General features: G+C 42.0%; 2 protein-coding genes across 2 annotated transcripts; one reads left to right on the forward strand and one right to left on the reverse strand.

The window, feature by feature from the left end:
• Positions 1–6,090: 6,090 nt before the first annotated feature.
• On the forward strand, positions 6,091–7,050 carry LOC129669244 (olfactory receptor 52L1-like). Its single transcript, XM_055597410.1, has one exon. It carries the CDS (start codon positions 6,091–6,093, stop codon positions 7,048–7,050), a length of 960 nt encoding a protein of 319 aa, XP_055453385.1.
• Positions 7,051–9,825: 2,775 nt separating this feature from the next.
• Positions 9,826–10,767, reverse strand: LOC129669287 (olfactory receptor 56A4). The gene has a single exon (XM_055597449.1). It carries the CDS (start codon positions 10,765–10,767, stop codon positions 9,826–9,828), a length of 942 nt encoding a protein of 313 aa, XP_055453424.1.
• Between the last annotated feature and the right edge of the window lie 9,484 nt (positions 10,768–20,251).

The following is a 20,251-nucleotide window of genomic DNA, read 5'->3' on the forward strand; positions in this document are numbered from 1 at the left end:
GCTGGGGAAGAAAAGGAAGTTAAGTAAATAGAAATGACACAGGGTACTTTAATCAGCCATTCTGAACATCTGAAAGCAAATATTTCTAGAGTGAAGACCTTGACTATTTAAAGATGAAGAATACTCTTAGAAAAATGTGTTTAAGTGAGGAGTGTAATGGAGACACTTCTTGGATTTTAAATATATATACATATATATATATATTCTTTATTTTATGTGCATTGGTGTTTTGCCTGCATGTATGTCTGTGTGAGGGTGTCAGATTGTGGAGTTAATGAGAGTTGTGAGCTGCCATGTGAGTTCTTGGAATTGAATCCTGTCCTCTGGAAGAGCAGTCAGTACCCTTAACCACTGAGCCATCTCTGTAGCCCCACTTCTTGATTTTTTTATGGAGTTGCATAACAGTGAACAATCTTAAACTGAAAATTGTACAAATTTTGAAATACATTCAGTTGAGCAGAGAAAGGGGTTTGGTGGGTAAAGTGTTTGCTAAACAAGTTCCAGGACCTGAGTTTGCATCTTTATGCTCATATAAAGGCCAAGTGTGGAGGTGTACATCTGTAATCCCAGATCTAGTGGGATGGAGAAAGGTGGATGCTGGGGCTTTACTGCTCAGTCAGTATAGCCAAAATAATGGCTCCAGGTGTACTGAGAGACCCAACAATTGAGGTAAAGAACAATAGAGGAAGACACACATGTACTTCCACTTTTAACCAATTCTTCTGGTTGTTGATTTGCATCAGGGAGGTATTTTCTGAGTCCCTACACCTGGAAGGACTTCCCACTGTGTGCCTAACACACCTTAGCTTTAAACTACAACACTCTGTCAATAATATTTATGTTACACTCTACTTAATATGTATTACCCCAAGGTGGTTGTATCACATTCTCTCTTTTGATAACACTTAGAAGAGCATCTGGAATAGTATATAAACCATCAATTTATGATGATTTGATAGCCAATAAACCTCTTGTAAATTAAAGATGTTGCAAGTCACAAAAGGTTTTATTGAATTACTAGCAAAGTGCACTGTAGATTTCAGCATTGTCCTTTCGTGAGCACATGGTTATCCTCAAATCACACTTCAGTGACAATGCCCAGCACTTACAAGAGAATGCTATCACACTGACTTAGAAAAGATCAAAATTCAAAACTATATGGCTTGGGATGAATGCTTATCATTTTTGTACCGTTATAAAACTAGAAAATAGAAAGTTGAGAGCTATATCTATTTATGTGATGAATGAATGGATGTAACATTGGGCACCACATGTAGGCTTAGATTTTTCATCAAATCTTTTTTATTTAGGGTTCTTAAGCACCTTTGCCTCCCTCCCAGCCCCAGGCAACCCTAGGTAGGAGATTAGTAGGGAAAAGAGCTATAGACCTCTTTTATCCACTTCCTGCTGATAAGGGCCAATGTGTCTTTAGGCTTTTATCAGACTCAGTAGTTAGAATGCCAGCAGTCCAGTCCAAAGGCCAACACCAAGCATCAACATGAAGTCAATAAACGCTGCAGGACTCAGTCAGATTGCCTGGAGAAGCTCTCTGGAACATTTCTCTCTGCGGAGTCAAGCGTCAAGGCACGAAGATCAGTGAGCAATGTTAATCCAAAAAGCGATGTCTTGCTGCTCGTGAGCCTCTAAATATGTCCTCTCCTCAGAGTCCACCATGGATGTTCTCAGCTGGCCAAGCCATGCCTCTCACATGTGAGAGCCCACAGCAAAACATCACATACCCTCTTACAGGCCAGCCCTGGCAAAATATCACATAACAAACTCAGTCTTCAAAGAAACCAGAAACTTCCATTTCATGTGATCTCCCACCCAACGTCAATTAAATAGTTGGTGACTACAGAAAGGAAAGGAATATAAGCAGAAGCATTAGTTCCCCCCAAAAATAAACATGTAAACAATGGGTATGGTGATATCCATGAAGCTCCAATTTGAGGCAATCAGCATTTACTTGGGTCTGACTTCATCACAGAGACTCTTGTAGAGCAAATTTAGATGAGGATACTTTACTGTGCAGTAAATATGGGAGCAATAAATGTAATGTGTAGCAGAGGCTTGGTAGACAGAGAAAGTCCGCTGGGACGCAATTTTCTTGGATGCATTGGCTAACCCAATAAACCCCGTATGCTGGAGTGAGTGTTTAGTATTGTTTAAACTTGAGATAAAGTGGTACACATTTCTGTGTCCTTAAGTCACTAATCTTTGGGAATGTGCTGAATTGAGGAGCTAGGACAACTTAGAATGAGGGAGCCTTTTCTTTAACTACAAGAAAATGGGTACAATAAACTTCTAATAATTATGCTTCTAACACTTGGAATTGAAGCACCAAATAAATGCAAAAAAAAAAAAACCCTGTTTAATCGGGGCCTATGACTCGTTTGTGAGAATGAGTAATTTGAGGCTCATGGCTCACAGAGCATGCATTTCCTAGTGCAGCCCTCAGGATGTTCAGGCTTAGGGGTCACAGCCTCACCACACAGCTCCGGGCAGGTACCTCCACTAGCCCTGTGTCCTGCCCATCCACCCATCCTTCTAGGAAGCTGACTCATCCCATGCATCTGCGGCCAGGCTGACGGCTAACTTAGGCTTTGACCAGATGTGCTGTGAGTCCTCCGTCACCTAGCAATTTGTATTAACACCATTTCCCAGAGCCTGTTCACAGTCATGGTCGCTCCTTTCAGGAGTCATCAGGAAAGAACTTTCATAACTTTCACAACCAGAAACCAGATGAAGCACAGAACTTGGGCTGTGGAAAATGTGGTCAGATTTAGTATTTAGTGTTGAGCAGCCTACTGACGGCTGATTTTTTTCACAGCTCTGTGGCAATGGTTCTTTCTCAGCTTGGTTAATAGAACTATAACTCTGAAAATAACACCAGTTTGAAACATCTTGGTAATTTGCTTATGTGCACGTTTGCATGTATGCAGGTGGGTGTGCATGCCTGTGTGGACATGCCTGTGTGGACATGCATGTGTGTGCGTGCATGTGCTGTACATACATGGTTTTGTGGGTGTTTGCACTTCTGCACATGGTGCATCTGCATGAGGAAGCCAGAGGTAGATGACAGGGGTCTTCCTCGCTCTCTCTGCTCCTCATGGTTTTGGACCCTGACCTCGCTGACTCAGGCTGGTCTGTGAGGTCGAGCATCCTCTGTCTCTGCCCACAGTGCCTGCACTGCAGACATCTGATTGGCTGACCTTTCTCTCCAGCCCAGCACCTCTTAATAGTTTTCCCCTTGAGTCAGAATGTTTGTTCTTTCCAGGTCTGGCAGAGGCACTGTCAGGGAGAGATAAGCACATAGACACAGAGATCACGGAAGACACATTGCTGGATTTAACTGCTAGTGCACAGACACCTAGCCATCTCACTAAACCTCCTGGTCAGCTGGAGACACTCACAGGCCTTTCTGTACATTCACATTTTCTCATCCTCACAGCACACTGGCACAGGAGGAGGCTACTAATCGTGTTTACAATTTCAGAAGCTTTAGCTGTGCAGGTCTTGAGTGATGTGTTACTTTTCTCTTCAACATTCAGGAAGTGCTATGCAGCACAAAGTCTCCCTCCTCACCCCTCCAAAGCTAGACCACTGTGTCACTGTGGAGGCTGGACAGGTGCCTGGAAGCTTTGGAGCTGAGGGGGAAGGCTTAGCAGAACCTTCCTGAGCCTGGCAAGATTCACCCTTTCCAAGTTCTCCCTGTGTTGCTGAGTCTCCCTCACTGCTGACACAAAGCTTGCAAAGACACATGCTTGAGGACAGCCCAGAGACAAAGAAGAGAGTGTCCTGCCCGACTTGTTAGGTTCTCTGAGATGTGTTAGGTGAAGCCATGCCTCTGAGTGCTTTGCTCTCTTCCTGTTACATCAGGGAGTTATCACAGACCCACTCTTTCTGCACCTGAGGCTGTGTTCTTGTCTCTTTCCCTTTTCCACACTTCCATGGAGTCCAGGCCACTGTTCAGGAGATTAAGGAGAGTCAGGTCACAGCCCAGAGAGGGGCCTTCCTGCCCTCTAGAGGCAGCCTAAGAAGCGACTCCAATGACCAAACCCCTGCTTCTCTCTACACATCTAGAACACTGTTCCTGTCTCTTACAGCTAGATCCAGCAGAGCCCATTCTCCCATAAAGCAGCACAGTGTCACATAGGATGGGCTCACCAAGGCTCAGTGGTCAACTCTCAGTAGACACTCTTCTGTTTACCGTGATGGTCCTGTCTCTGAAGTCCAGCCTCTTCTTCATCAAGTTACCACAATGTCAGGTCTTTTAAGACCTTATTTATTGCATAACTTAAACACTGTGCTCTGGGAAGTCTCCCATAAGTCAGGCTTCGACCCCACTCTTCAGGGGTTGGGTGGTCTTACAGTGCAAGGTAATCAGGGACACAACAGTGAGAATTGGGAACAAAAAGAGACACGTCACATTGCCCTACAGAACTCAAGCACGACTTGAAAAAAGACAGACGGGTTGGGCTGGATCTGCATGATGTGAGGAAACACAGTCCAGTCCTTTTCTAACTGTCTTCCACATCCTGCATTTATCTCTTCAGATTCCTGGAGACAAAGGCTTTTCTGGTTTTTGCAAGGCTCACAAAGGGCCACTTACTTACACAGCATCTTCAGGCTTTTACCCTGGGCACACAAGCCACAGAGCACAAAGAGGCAGCCGGTGCTGAAGAACAGCACCATTCCCCCTCAGAACCCCTGAGAGTGCTCCTGTAAAAGACAAGGACACACTTCTGCAAAGCACAGTGGTGCTATTGCTTCTCTGCTGAACGGTGGAAAAGCAGGCTAGGCTCGCATCAGAAGGGCATGGCAAAGAAAGAGAATAAACTTTCTCTTTGTGTGGGATACTAAATACTCATGGGTGAATTTTTGTGCTTGGATAGATTTCCATGGAGCTCTCAACAGAACTATCACTATTCCTTTAAGGTGAATGGTGAAGAAAAACAGACTGGGAAATATGTTCTCATAGGCTATTGGCACTTTATAGCTGTTATATGGAGAGTCTCAGGGCATTGTTATAGTCACTACTGATTTATGGAAAAGTCATTCAGAATAATGTATTGATGCGCAAATGGAAGAACTCAGTTGTGCCTGACCTTATAGATCTGTGTCTGAGCCCCTGCAGACATTAATCCTGTTTTAGAGTGCATCTGCCTCTTAGTGGAGATAGAAAGTCACAAACATGTCACCCCATATTTTTGTTGTAACTGTGGAGGAGTGAATCGCATGGACCGGGCTAAACAGCATGTTTTTTCTGTGCCTGTTTTTAACATGCATAGAGACAGTGGTAATGAATTATTATATGACAGCAAGAGACAGACATATGAAACGTTTGAAACACAGGAGCATCTTCACTGCCAAGAAAATTTAAAATATATTTGGAATTTTGATCTTAATCATCTTTTATTATTAGTGTTAATAACAGTACCTACAATTTGTAGAATATGAATCTATATTTTGAATGCATTACTTGCTAGGTATTTACAACAAGTCACATGGATAATATTATTTTATTCTTACATGAGAAATAAAGGATTAGAAATTTTGAGTGCCTGCCAAAGTTTTATACTACAATATAAAATAGATACTAGTTAAAGTCTTGCCATGGTGAGTCGACAGAGAAGAGGAAGGAGGGGTTCAGGAACTCCGGAGCAGACATGTAATGAGGTGGAGACTGGGGATGTGGACCACGGCAGGAACAACTGTGGAGTACTGTGTCCTGAGGCTGCAGGAGAGGAGTGTTAAAGTGACAGACAGTGTCACCTTCAGCACTTCCTACACAGCCAGTAAGGACAGAACTTGTAAGCTGACAGTTTCGAAATAGAAGCCATTAGTGGCGGAGTTACCATCTCGCTCAAGGCAGCTGTGTTCAGTGTTTACTCTTGTCCCACAATACAGCTGGACTCGACCTGTTCAGATGTGTGGAAGACTCAGCTGTAAAGCATCTGCAACCAGAAAGGCTTCTCTTCCTTGAAGCTGCCTTCATTCCCCCGGGTTGCAGCTTCAGTCACCGTGTTCTTCTGAAGAACTGGGTACCCGGATCTGCACATGTCTTAGCACATCAAGAATGGAGACATCATGACTCTGGGGTCTTTCCAGTCTACTTCCTCTGCTCTGCTGATCATGACCCTCAGCAATTCCAGCTGGAGGCAACCTCAGGCCCCTTTCTTCCTAGTAGGGATTCCAGGCTTGGGGGAAAGCCAGCACTGGATAGCGCTGCCCCTGGGTGTCCTTTACTTCCTTGCTCTGGTGGGCAATGTGACTGTTATCTGCATCATCTGGGCTGACTCATCCTTGCACCAACCCATGTACCTTTTCCTGGCCATGCTTGCTGCAATTGACCTGGTCTTGGCCTCCTCCACTGCACCCAAAGCCCTCACAGTGCTCCTGGCTCATGCCCATGAGATTGGGTACATTGTCTGCCTGACTCAGATGTTCTTCATTCACTCCTTCTCCTCCATGGAGTCAGGCATACTTGTGGCCATGGCCCTGGACCGCTATGTCGCCATCTGCCACCCACTGCGCCATTCCACCATCCTGCATCCAGGGATTATAGGGCGCATTGGGACGGTGGTGCTGGTGCGCGGACTGGTCCTCCTCATCCCCTTCCCCATCCTGTTGCAGAAGCTTGTCTTCTGCAGAGCCACTGTTATAAGCCATGCCTATTGTGAGCACATGGCCGTGGTAAAGCTGGCCTGTTCTGAGACCACAGTGAATCGAGCCTATGGGCTGTCAGTGGCACTGCTGGTTGTTGGGCTTGATGTTCTAGCCATTGGCATTTCCTATGCCCTCATCCTCCAGGCTGTGCTGAAGGTCCCAGGGGGTGAAGCCAGACTCAAGGCCTTCAGCACGTGTGGGTCTCATGTTTGTGTCATTCTCATCTTCTATGTGCCCGGAATGTTTTCCTTCCTCACTCACCGCTTTGGCCACCATGTTCCCCATCATGTCCATGTTCTGCTGGCTACGCTCTATCTCCTTGTGCCACCTGCCCTCAATCCTCTTGTTTATGGGGTGAAGACTCGACAGATCTGCCAGTGAGTGCTCCTGAGTACTCACTACACAAAAACATAAATTTGAATACATTCTAATTATTAATATTATTAATTATAATTGTTTATAATTAATAATTATAAATGCCTTTTTAATTTTACGTTAATTAAAATTATTAGTTCATTACAATTATTGGCTATAGAGGACTCAGACAAAAGCTCATTGCTAGTGTGGAGTATATGAGAAAAAGTCTTTCTACAGTGAACATTCTTACTTCTAGTTGTCTTTGCAGAGAATACCCACAGGCACGTGGCTTAATAGTCTATTGAAATGTATCTGGACAGCTTTGCTTATGAATATTTCCCTTTCTTCTTACCATTCTTCCCAACCCCAATAATTCTCCACTTTTGACAGAAGGATTGGGAGATGGGAGAAGTACATGACAGCTCTAGTTATGCCATCGTTCCTGCTTTCTCCCAATAACTGATCACACAACACTATCTGGAATGAGAACGATGAGTCTCAGCCTGACTCACTGCTTAGAGTGTCTTCAAAACCTCTAAGTGCAATCAAATGCAGATCAACGGCTCCTCTGTGACAAACGGTCCCTTAAAACAGTCAGAATATTCAGTGTGGAATACCAGCATTCACTGTAACATAGATGCTACTTTCCTACTTACATATAGTGCATGGAAGTGAAGCAGGGACTGTATGCAACTCACCCTTGAAATAATAAGATGTTTAAGTAAAATTTATGTTTTTATATGGTAAACTTATTTTTAAATTGGTTTGCGTTTTTTAAATTTAAATATATTTTTAAATTACAGTTTATTTACTTTGTCTCAGAGCTGTATCCCCCTCCCTCATCCCCTCCCAAACCCACCCTTCCTCCCTCATCTCCTCCCATGCCTCTACCCCAGTCCACTGATAGGAAAAGCCCTTCTCCCCTTCCATCTGACCCTATCAGGTCTCATCAGCACTGGCTGCATTGTCTTCCTCTGTGGCCTGGTAAGGCTGCCCCCCCCCCGGGGGGGTGAGTGATCAAAGAGCCAGCCACTGAGTTCATGTCAGAGACAGTCCCTGTTCCCCTTACTAGGGAACCCACTTGGACACTGAGTTCTCCCTGTGGAGCTCTTGTCCCCTCCAGACCTTTTAAATGTTTGTATTTTTCTTAGTGGAAAGAAAGAACAAGACAACAAATTGAACACATCTGTTTTGTAAATATTAGTTTAATGAAAGAAATATCACATATTTCTATTGACACACAATATATTTGTACGTATTTGTAAAGAACAATGTGTGTTTTACTTTATGTGTGTAGTGAATAATGATCAATTCAGAGAAATCAGCATATCCAACACACGGTCAATCACTTTTTTCTTTCTACTTCTTTTTGAGATTCCAATATAGTTACAGTATTTCTCTCTTCTCTTTCTTCCCTGCAAACACCCATGTACCTTTGCATGCTCTCTTTCAAATTCACTAGACATTTTTATTGTTATGGCATGCATATGTGTACATACTCCTACATATGACCTGCCCAATCTGTATGAGGTTATATGTTTTCTGATCTGAAAGTTCAGCACTGGACCCATTGGGAGGGCAGGAAACTGTGGGTACTCTTTATCAAGCACTGCTCAAGACAGATGGTGAGGCCGCAGGTAGTGGAACTGACAGACAAATCATCTCTTTTGTACCTGGGATGGGTTGTGAGTAGACACAGCTGACATCAGAAACTGGATGAAAAGTTCTAAATCTGTAACGAGTGCTAGCTCAGTGGTGGCTTCTGTTCTTGCACAGGACCCAAGATTAGCTCCCAACACCCACGTGGGACCTAACAACCGTCTCTATTTCTACATTTGAGATCCAGTGCTCTCTTTGGCCTCCCCAGATACTGGGCGGCCTGGCAGGCACAACACTTATACACATAACACAAACAAATACTTTTAATTTAAAAATATGAAGTCTCTTCCATCAGATATGTATAAAGTGAGACTGGCCTGGGTCTGGGAGGGAGGAGTACAGCAGATAAAGAGAGGTACGTATCCAGGAGCCACCGAAAGGCACATCTTCCAAAAATAAAAGAGCTGATGTGCTCAGGATAAAGAACTCCACCCATGGCAGCTCAGTATCCAAGTGGGTTCCCTAGTAAGGGGAACAGGAACTGTCTCTGACATGAACTCAGTGGCTGGCTCTTTGGCACCTCCCCCTGAGGGAGGAGCAGCCTTACTAGGCTACAGAGGAGGACATTGCAGCCAGTCCTGATGAGACCTGATGAGCTAGGGTCAGATGGAAGGGGAGGAGAACCTCCCCTATCAGTGGACTTAGAAAGGGGCAGGGAGGTGATGAAGGAGGGAGGGTGGGATTGGGAGGGAATGAGGGAGGGGGCTACAGCTGAGATACAAAGCAAATTAATTGATGTAAAAAATAAAAATTTAATTAAATAAAAGAGCTCCACCCCAAGAGTGATACATCTCACACCACTGTCTGTTTTGCCCAAAATATCCCTTTATGGCACAAAACCCAGGCAGGGTTCTGCCACACTGAATCAGACAGGAAATGATTCTGTGTCCCTTACAAATCCTGGAAGTCATTTTCCTGAATGTCATGAAAACTTGTGTTCATTGTTCATAGCAATTTTTCCTTTAAAGCTGCAGTGGAGAAAAGAATTCCTAAGTGAATGGTTTTCACGATGCCTAAGATGTTTGTAAAAATCAGAGTCGAAGTCATTTAGGAATTTGAAATGTTAATTTATTTCCAATATAAGAATGGTTTCCTATTTCCGACTATTTATTAAGAGTTCTGAAGGTGACTGGGTGCTGTTTACCACCTCCTAAGCAGGTTTCGGATTCCCTGCTTGATCTCCCTGGTTCTCACCCCATACACAATGGGGTTCAGAGCTGGGGGGATGAGGTGATGCAGGATGTTGAGCAGGATGGGGACATCCGGGGGAATCCTCTCCCTGGCCAGGTTAGTGATGACCAGCACCAGCAGGACTGTGCTGAAGAAGAGGATGAGGATGAAGTGGGAGCCACAGGTGCTGAGGGCCTTCGCCACAGCTCCCTCAGCTTTGATCCTGAGCACAACACTGAAGATAAAAGAGTAGGAGATAACTATGAGGATGAGGTCAGAGCCAAGCAGGGTCCAACCTGCTACAAGCTGGTAGAGTTTATTGAGGCTGATGTTATCACAAGAGAGTTTAGACACAGACAGGTTGGTACAGATGCAGTTCTTGATGATGTTCTGAGCACAGTACTTCAGCCTGGCAGAAAGGATGGGGACAGGTAGAGAAAAAAAGGCATTCCTGCTTATAATGAAGATGGCGGCCCTAACCACAAACTGGTCAGTGATGATGGATGGGTACTGCAGAGGCTTGCAGATAGCCACATAGCGGTCATAGGCCATGACCATGAAGGTGCAGGACTCCATTGTCAGGAAACTGTTCATGACGAACATCTGGAGGAAGCAGGCAGAGAAGCTGATGGACCTGTTGTCAAACCAGAAGATGGCCAGGACCTTAGGTATGACAGTGAGGCAGAGCACAAGGTCCAGCAGGGAGAGAAGGCCGAGCAGGTAGTACATGGGCTCGTGCAAAGAGGCCTCCATCCTGATGGTGATGAGAAGGGTGGCATTGGCCCCCATGGCCAGGAGGAAGAGGAGGCTGAGGGGCAGGGACAGCCAGTGCTGCCAGGTCTGATAGTTAGGGAAGCAGATGAGGAGGAAGTCAGAAACAAGAGCTTCAGAGTTGTTGCTGGATAATGCCATGGAAGAAATGTCAGTCAAGCCAGAAATCCAGAGACTGATATAATGAAGGCAGTGAATGAACATAAAAAGATAAGTTCTAGATAGAATAGGGCTCAAGTTTCCGTCATGCTTGAACCTGTCCCAGTGAAGTTTTAAATCACCATCATTATCATCATTGCTTATCAAAAAAGCACTGTGCTGAATACTTTATATTCATTAATTCATTCCCTTCTTTCAAGAAATATTGAAAGAATTGGGGAGATGGTTGTTAGTGGAAGGCATCCCAAATCAACCTTGGCTTCCAAAAGCACATTGGTGCACATTGACCATACATACACATCATGCATGCAATTTAAAAATAATTTTTAAAAGAAAAGAATTAAGCATATTTTATACTGGCCATTCATATTGATAGATGCCATTGATCAAGGTAATATGAGACAAACTTAAGAAATAGGAAACAAGTCTTCCACATCATCACAATGCCAAAGATGACCTGTTTTAGCTTTTATGGCACAAAGAATTAAATTTTCCTGACAAATGGGAAGAGGGGAAATACTGAGTTTTAAAAGCAGGAAGATTAACTTGTTTTGGGGGCAAAGAAATTTTTTGTCTTTTTATTTTGATCATGGTTTCCCATTCCCAACTACTTCCATATCCTTCCCCACACTCCTGACTACCTGAATCCACATCTTCTCTCTCATTCTCTCTCTCCCTTTCTTTCTCCCTCCCTCTCTCCCTCATTAGAAATCAAACAGGCAACTAAACCAAACCAAATAAAGAAATAACTAAGTAAAACAAAACTAAAAGAACAGAAAAAAGGGCCAATTAAAAACTACAAGATGCAAACACACATGCACACACACATTTGCACACAGAGAAATACCATAAAATCACAAAACCCTGAGAAACTGCGCAGTGTCCAGATAGCTTCCCAACAACCTTCAAGCTTCCCAACAATAGTTCAAACTATACTATGCCTGAAAATGAGGAGAAATTTCAAGTATGAAAATGTGCTTCTTCTTGTATTGGAAAAAGAAAAGAAGTATTAGCATACAGTGTAGTGGCTATACTGCATGTTAGGGAAAACGTGTTTTAAAGTCTGAGTTTAAGAATGGGAATTTTCAGGTGGGACTGATACTCACCATGTCAGAGGAAATGGAAGCATGTGGTGGGATACAGTGCTAGAGAATGCTGGAAAGATTTACGATATAAGGCTAGCGAGAACTTCTTCATGACACAGTGACAGGTACAGAGCATCAGTTTCCCGCATGAGAAAGTTTCCCTGCTGGAACATGGCAAAACTGTGGCCTTCCATAAGTAGGTTTGTGATAGGACAAAGCAAACTAAAATAGCAGAAAGTTGGATCTCCCACAAAAGATATAACGTGGCTATGTGGGGCATCAGCAATGGTGTCATTTTTATGTTATTGGATGAAAGCTAGCATAAATCAACTGGATAGGAGTGACTTCCTAAAAACAAGTTCATACACAACACATATGTGTATAAACACACACACACACACACACATATATATATATTTGAGAGAGAAGAGAGTTATGTGGGAGGGGTTGGAGGCAAAGAGAAGAGAAAATGATGTAGTTATAATTTCAAAAATATCATAATTTAAAGAGAAATGGCTTTTTCTCTGAGATAGAATAAATTGGGTGTTCGTAGATATTTTCAGAGATGAATGGACAATGTCTTTCTGTTTTGATTGTCTCTGAAGAGTGATTTTCCAGGTGGCTTCATCTTCAGAAAACACTTTTTCTTTGGCTTCTCACAAGGATGGGTGTGTTGCTGATGGTAAGCCAGACAGTGTTCTGTTTTGTTGTTTTGTTTTGTTTTTTGAGACAGGGTTTCTCTGTGTAGCCCTGGCTGTCTTGAAACATTTTTTAGATCATGCTGGCCTCAAACTCAGAGATCTACCTGCCTCTGCCTCCAGAGTGCTGGAATTAAGGGTGAAGGGTGTGCACCACCAAAGCCAGCTCAGAAAATGTCCATAAATAAGACCATTAAAATAGCTGTTCTCTTTCACAATGACCCCCATACTAGTTTCTCTTCTTCCTTCTATCCTTCAAAATATGTTTTATCTTAAATCTTTCAGGAACATAGTCTCTGCATCTAGAGATGGGTGTCATAATGATGTTTTCATTCAAGAGGAGAAATATGGTCTTTTGACCATATCCATCCCACCATTTCTCTTTTCTTCCCTCTTCCCACTCCCACGGTAAAGCTTTCCTATAGGGACAGAAATTCTCTAGTACTCTGTAGACTGTAACTCCTTCGAAAGAGAACTCTCAAGGATTAGAAATAAATTTGCTTAAGAAAAGTAACCAAAACCTGAGCTGACATCTATCAAAGGAATAACGGGAGCTCATTAGTAAGTGTCAGGCTACATAAGGCTACATAAGAAGCCGTTTTCTGGTCAGCAAAATTGCCAGTGCTGCCTTACATACCGGAGCCAATCATCCCAGGATGTGGATTCACATTCTAAAATCTCACCTGTTGGGGTTCTAGCTATTTCTTTTTAGGGATAAGACTCAGGGACTAAGCTGTACAGCAGCCCCTGTGTCAGTGTGTGGTGTTTGTGCGCCCATGCTAAAGGCGCCTGCATCGGAATTCAGCCTTGCAAGTGCATCTAATTCTTCTCTCACACAACTTTTTTTAGTTAGGTCCAGTTTATTGAAGGTTACACACAGGATGAGGAAATAGCTTTTGTCTTACTCACCCTCCCGTAAAACACACAATAAACAATCGCAACAATCCTGTCCGATCTCAGAAGAACCCTGGCAGTATTGCCAGCAGCGGCCGTGGCCCTCTGCCTTAAATCTTCTCGAGCGGTGTTCTCCCATATGGGGGAGATGCTTTCTCTCGCTTGCATATTCTGCCTCTGTCTCTGTATTGACAAGCTCAGTAGACGTAGATCTGAATGTCCTTAGTTAAAATGAACTTAGTTTAAAATCAACAAGGCAAGTTCAACTGGTGTATTGATTTCTAGAACTCAGCCTTACACAGGGTCCAAGTAGAATTACCTAAGCTTGGGGACTTCAGATCCTTGCACAGTTAAGGTTGGAAACATTCAGGGTGTTCATGTAAAAGAAGACTTTTTCTAATTATTTTCTTTTCTTTCTTGTTTTAATTCCTCCTGGTTTCTTCAGCTTAAATTTGATGGATTGAGTTTCCAGAATCCATCTCTTACTTTCTCAAAAAAAAAAAAAATTGTTGAAACCAAAATTTTAAATGCACAAATGCCTAGTAGAAGAGTCACCTCTGCAAATGCCAAGTGACAGTTATTAGACAAAGACTGTGAGCAAATACTTTTGTAGTTAAACAAATTAATAACAAAGAGATAAGCTCTTTCCAGATTTCATTCTGTTACAGTAATAAGTGAAAGAAATGAAATCTGATTGTGTAGTTTCAAGGGGGTCTCAATCAAGCTTGGTCTAGCTACAAATGAGGAGCAAATGCTAGACCCCTGCTAAGATCTCCTCGCCGAGCCCTTGCCCCATCCACACTCTGCTAGTCTTGTTACAGCCTTCCCCAAACCAAACACTTTAGAGGAGAAAATGATCTCCAGCCGACCTTGCCCATGACCTGCAGACATGATGAAAGTCTGATAGACTTTAAAATAAATAGGCATGAAATATAGAGCTGAAACAACCCCATATTTTTGTTATGACAAAGAAAAATATGTGACCTATTTAGAGCGTAAAATTGTACACTCCTAATTGTTTAATAGTGAGGAAATGAAAGCAGAGTCATGTGTCTAGAATTTTATGATTCTCACACTCCTGCCCTCCAAGGCTAATGCATAACTTGTCAAACTTGTAAGATAAACTGCCTCCCCTTGATTACTCTTAGTCTCCCATGATCTTATTATAAAGCAAAAATCTGTTTCTCTCCACAGCTATTTCTGATATTTATTACAAAGTCATTAGAACATAAATTCCATTTACTTATTCTTTTATCAAAAACATGGTTCTGTGACTCACGGTCATTGAAAATTAGGGCTTAGATAGTTTTTTGTTTTGTTTTGTTTTGTTTTTTGTGGACCACTATTTTTGTTTCCCTAGAAGTCATTCTTAAGGTACACATAGACACTATAGAGAATCATGAGATATTTGAAAAGGGAATTGATGAGCTAAAGGTGTTAACCTTCAGCCCATTCAGAATCCTACACACTGGGTGGTATATAAACTACAAACAGTAATTACTATCTGAAAATGAGTAAGTGTAAGATTAAGGGGCCAGGAAATTCAGCACCTGAATTGGGTGAGGTCCCATTCCACGGAGCATGGATGACACCCCTCACTGTGTCCTCTCATGATAGGGCTGAGCTTACATCAGTGTTGGGTCCACCAGCCGATGACTCAGCTTTACCGCTTAAGAAAATCACTGTTAGGTCAGTGTGCCTTGCACCAGGGTCGAAGTGCTTCTGAAGGGTCAGCACCTATAGTCTAAGCCCTGTTGAAATAACTCTGCCTCCTTTCCATACCAACCTCCTAGACGCCCACTCAGTCCTCAGTGTCTCCTTCACGTAGATTCCCTGCCACACCTGAAACTCACCAACATCAGAACTGCCACTGCTCCTGGCAGTTCCTTGGCTCCTGGCTGTTGGCTGCAACATAGTGTTAATGCTCCTCTGTGTCTCTCTTCTCCCCTGGAGTTCATGCTGTTATTAGGTAACTTAAAGTGGCCCTGTGGCCCATTTCCCAAGAGGAAAAACAATTACAAAACTTGTTGCAAGTATTACAAAAGGTCACAAAGACCTGAAGAGACTAAATTAAAAAAAAAAAAAAAGTTAAAACAGTAAAAATTGCCAGAAACAGAGATGTCTAATTGTGCTTTCCCACTGTGTGTGTAGAGTCTAAATGAGTTGAATTCATGGAAACAGACAATAAAATAGTTACAAAGGGTGGGGAGTGGGGGAAGGAGGGAGATGGAGGCTGAAGGATGAGAAAGCCCCAGAGTTCAATGTACAGTACATGGAACAAGAGTTCTTCACGTTTTCTAAGGCACTGTTTGCATGTGTGCTTTCTTTCTCTTTTCTTTCTTTCTTTTTGTTTTGGAGATAGTGTCTCATACCACAGCTGCACTTCCATCTCGGTCTCCTGGAGATTACAGGTATGAGCCAACTCTCTCTCTCTCTCTCTCTCTCTCTCTCTCTCTCTCTCTCTTGCTCACACTCTCTCTCTCTTTGGTTTTTTGACACAGGGTTTTTCTGTGTAGCCTTGGCTGTCCTGGGCTCACTTTGTAGACCAGGTTGGCCTCAAACTCACAGAGATGAGCCTGCCTCTGCCTCCCTGAGTGCTGGGATTAAAGGTGTGCGCCACCACACGCAGTTAAGTGTTCTCAACACACACACACACACCCTGAAAACTGTGAAATAATGGATATATGAATTATCTGAAAGTTAGTGCTCAGTTCACCATGCATAGCTATCAAAACATCACATCTTGCACACAAGTAAATTATACACTACTCTTTTGGGCATGCACAAGATAAACTCAGGGCCTCATGTGTGCCAGGCAAGTGTTCTGCCACTGAATTACACTCAGTCCTAAATATATACAGTTTTCACAAGTAATAGAGGGGATAGAAAGAGGGAGGATAACAAGGAAGGAAGAGATGAATATACTAAGTGATAGCAGTTGAAGATAGTTGATGTTGTCATAAACATAATTAAACAGAAATAAAAATACTCATTTATATATGTGAGAAAAATTGAAATATGGAGAATTTAAATTATTTTTCAAATTCAGAAATCAGGCAGAGACATAGCCAGGGTGTGGAATCTCAGATCCAAGTCTCACTATGACAACAATGAATGTAAGGTGGCTTTTTCATGAAAGCATTTAAACAGAGTTCCATCCACCATTCTGTAGAGAAGAGGAAGAATGAAACTTGGTATTCATTATAACTGGTTTATTAATCAGGTGATCTATGCAAGCCATGTATCTAAGAACTTAAAGTTAATGAAATTACATAAGGAAGTATTTAGTATTAAGGATGTGGAAGAAATGAAGAGAAAGTTTGTATAATGATCTCAAAAATGTTGACAGATCTACTAGGTGACAGTAGTTGATTATGGAATTGTAGGGTTCCTTAGAACTATTAAATCAACAGTCTATGAAAAAGTCAATCATGGAGAGTGTACCCCAGCAGCTATGAGGAGAGAAAACTCATGGACCAAACAATATTCCTCTCTTGGCTGATGTACACACACTTATAAAAGCAAGCATAAGTCAGATGTTGTGGCAAGTGGATCTCTAAGTGTAAGCAAGCCTGGTCTACAGAGCAAGTTCCAGGACAGACAGAGGTATAGAGACCCATAACCGTTATTTTTATAAGACTGTGTTTCTCAGTTTCTATTTTTAACCTGGCTTTCACAAAAATAATTGAGATTCTATTATATTATTTTAACAAGCTTCACAGCACGAGAACTGAGCAGTTAATTTGGCTTCATCCCAACACACATCCCAGAGATAACTTGAACTTTATAGCTTTTCCTGTTCCAGCTCTTTCTACTGATGTCTCTTGGACCTTTCCCTTGGCTGAATCCCTAGTTGCTCCTCTAACTCCTTCCCCCCTGGCTGGCAGAAAGTCCAGCCCTATTCTATCCCCTGCTCAGTGATTGTCAGTAAACTGCTTTATTGGCATATCGGGGGCAATTGGGGAGCAGTGTTTATATGACACTAAGACAGAAGATTCTCAGAACAAGGATTGCAACCAGATATGGGGGGGGGGTACAGAAATCCGCATTTGAATTATACAATAACCTTATGCCTACAGAGACATTGTCTTAAAACTAATAATAATAAAATAAAAATAAATTTAAGAAAGAGTAAGTGTAGATTTAGGGAAACCCTCAGTACCTGAAATAGGGTATAATTCTTATTCTAAGCATCTAGATTTTCTTTCCTGTGACTGTGACAAAAGCAACTTTAAAAAGAATGTATTTCTATTGTTCACAATTCCAGGTTACTATCCATTAATGTGAAAAAGTCAAGATAGAAACTTGAAGCAGCTGGTCATGTCACATTCTTAGTGAAGAGCAGAGAATAATGAATTATCACAAGCACATGAATGGCCAGCTTCCTTTTTCCACTTCTATATAGGTCCCAATCCCTTCCTAGGGAATGTTGCCACCTACACTAGATCTTCCCATTTCATCTAGCGCAATCAAGATAATCCTCCACAGACATGCCCAACGTTCAACCTAATATAGGTAGTCTCTCACTGAGACTTCCTTTCCAGATAATTCTAGATTGTGTCTAAATACCAATTAAAATTAATCATGATAGCATCCAAGTACAGTCAGCTTCTAGGATCCATAGGGGAATCATTCCCATTCCTGTATCCCACTGATACTGTAGATTTGCTGTTAAAGTCCTTAATATGAGTGCCACAGTATTTGTATATAGACTCTGCAATCTTATTCTATATTTTACATTGTTTCTATATTATGAGTAATAATTAACAAAATAGCATTTTATATGAACAATTATACTAATTGTTTAAAGAAGAGTATTATAGAAAATCTAGATGTGTTTAGTATGAATGCAAACATCACTGGCCTAATAGCAATAGTTTATGGTAGAACCTGGGAATGAAAAGAGCCCAGAGCAAACACAATGGTTTTGATGAAAAATCTACCAAGCATTTCCATTCCCTGGCATAGTGATGTGCCTAGTTCTCTCTCTGACCATGTCCTAAAAACAAAGTCCTGTGACCAGCCATAAGACAAGGCAAGCAGTCTTTCATAATTCCTGATTCACAGGAAAAGTCTATCATTTACTAGACCAGAAGGCTGAAGGTGATGCCCCAATGTTCCTGAGGAATCTTTAGTGACTGCCCTTCCTGTCTACTCACATAATCTTTATCCTTCTCAGGTCTCTGATGGTGTTGAAGACTAGATAGTCATAGTCTCACAAATAAGCTTAAGTTGTTTAGGATAAAACAATGTTTTTAGGTCTAAGTAGATGTTTTTAGGTTGAAAAATACAAGTTATGATAGAAAATCTTTTAAATACAGAACTCTGAAGTCACCAAGATAAGATAGATAGAAGAGTACTTTCTCCAAGATTGCCAAATACAAATAGACTGGACATTGTGAATGTAATTTTTACTTGATAGCTTTCATAAATATTTTATTATGTATAGTTTATTATTATAAGATAAAGAGCCTTTTATTGGACTAAGAGAGGGTGGTTGTGTACTATGTATTCAGATGCTGATTTCTGTGTCCAGAGATCTTGTTTCAGTCCAGATGTGGGCATTCTCATTATTATAGAAGGCTCTCCTCCTGTCTCAACGTTGTGTAAAAATTGTTCTCCATAATCTCTGATGCTTAATAAAGAGCTGAATAGTCAATAGATGGGCAGGATAGGAAAGTTGAGATGAGATTTCCAATCCATTAGGGATTGCCAGGTGGAACAGGGAGAGAGAGAGAGAGACCAGTGGAGAAGGCCACCATGAGGAGGGTACCTGAGAGAGCCAACATGAGGAACAACATGAGTCAGGAGAATCCAGGCTGAGACTAGATGGCAAGAAGGGCCAATGGCTGGGAAGCAGTCCAGACCAACATAGACAGGTTAGAATAGATGAAGATCCACCTAGCTACAGTGCTTTGAAGCTCAGTCATAGTCGTAATATGTCTCCTTGTCATTATTTGGGAGCTAGAACGGGCATAAAAAAAAACATACATTATTTTTACAGAATTCTGTATAAACTCAAATATTAAACAGAAAGATGCAGTGTGTGTGTGTGTGTGTGTGTGTGTGTGTGTGTGTGTGTGTGTGAAATGTGTGTTTGCATAAAATACCAGGCTCCTGATAGCATCAGAAGAGACTGTCAAGGCAGATTTGAATATGTCAGATAAGCCTAGCTTAAGGACCAAGTTAGAAGAAAGTTGAAGTTCCTTTCCCCTTTCTAAATATAGCTTACAAATCGGACCTTTCTTCTTCTTGTCCACATGGAAGGAATGATTGAAAATGAAAAAAAAAAAGAAGTTAGCAATGCTGCTTTGATTGTCCTAGTGAGTATAAATGGGTTCTCCTGATCTATTTAAGAATGAGTCTGGAGGAAGCAAACAAGGAGGTCAGCACTGGGGCTACAATCTGAGGGAGAAGGTCCTAGATCAGGGCCACACACAAAGAAAATCTTGAACTTTATTCTGCATCCAATAACAAGATTAACATTTGAGGGACCTCCATTACAGGGTGGGTAAGAATATTTAACATGAGAGCAACAGAAATGAATGTATTCGACTTTCTCAAAGGCAGCTGGATCTCTGTGAGGAGTTTGGTCAATGGAATGAAAGATAAAATGATGTAAGTCTCTCAATTTGGGCCCCCTAAAACCTACTGCTTCTTTATCTTCATGTCCCTAGATCCCACAGGGAACTACAGTAAGAAACTCAGGTACCAGCGCATGAAGGACCCTTGAAAGAGAAGCCTAGGTCTTAAGTGCCAACGTGCAGTATGAAATAACATGTTAGGTGA

This window comes from Psammomys obesus, unplaced genomic scaffold (genome assembly GCF_907164565.1).
Source record: "Psammomys obesus unplaced genomic scaffold, mPsaObe1.curated_primary_1811, whole genome shotgun sequence".
Classification (NCBI taxonomy): Eukaryota; Metazoa; Chordata; class Mammalia; order Rodentia; family Muridae; genus Psammomys; species Psammomys obesus.

What these genes read in the sequence shown, in the direction of transcription:
- LOC129669244 (XM_055597410.1), top strand. Translation starts at nt 6,091, where the DNA reads ATGACTCTGGGGTCTTTCCAGTCTACTTCCTCTGCTCTGCTGATCATG.
- LOC129669287 (XM_055597449.1), bottom strand. Translation starts at nt 10,767, where the DNA reads ATGGCATTATCCAGCAACAACTCTGAAGCTCTTGTTTCTGACTTCCTC.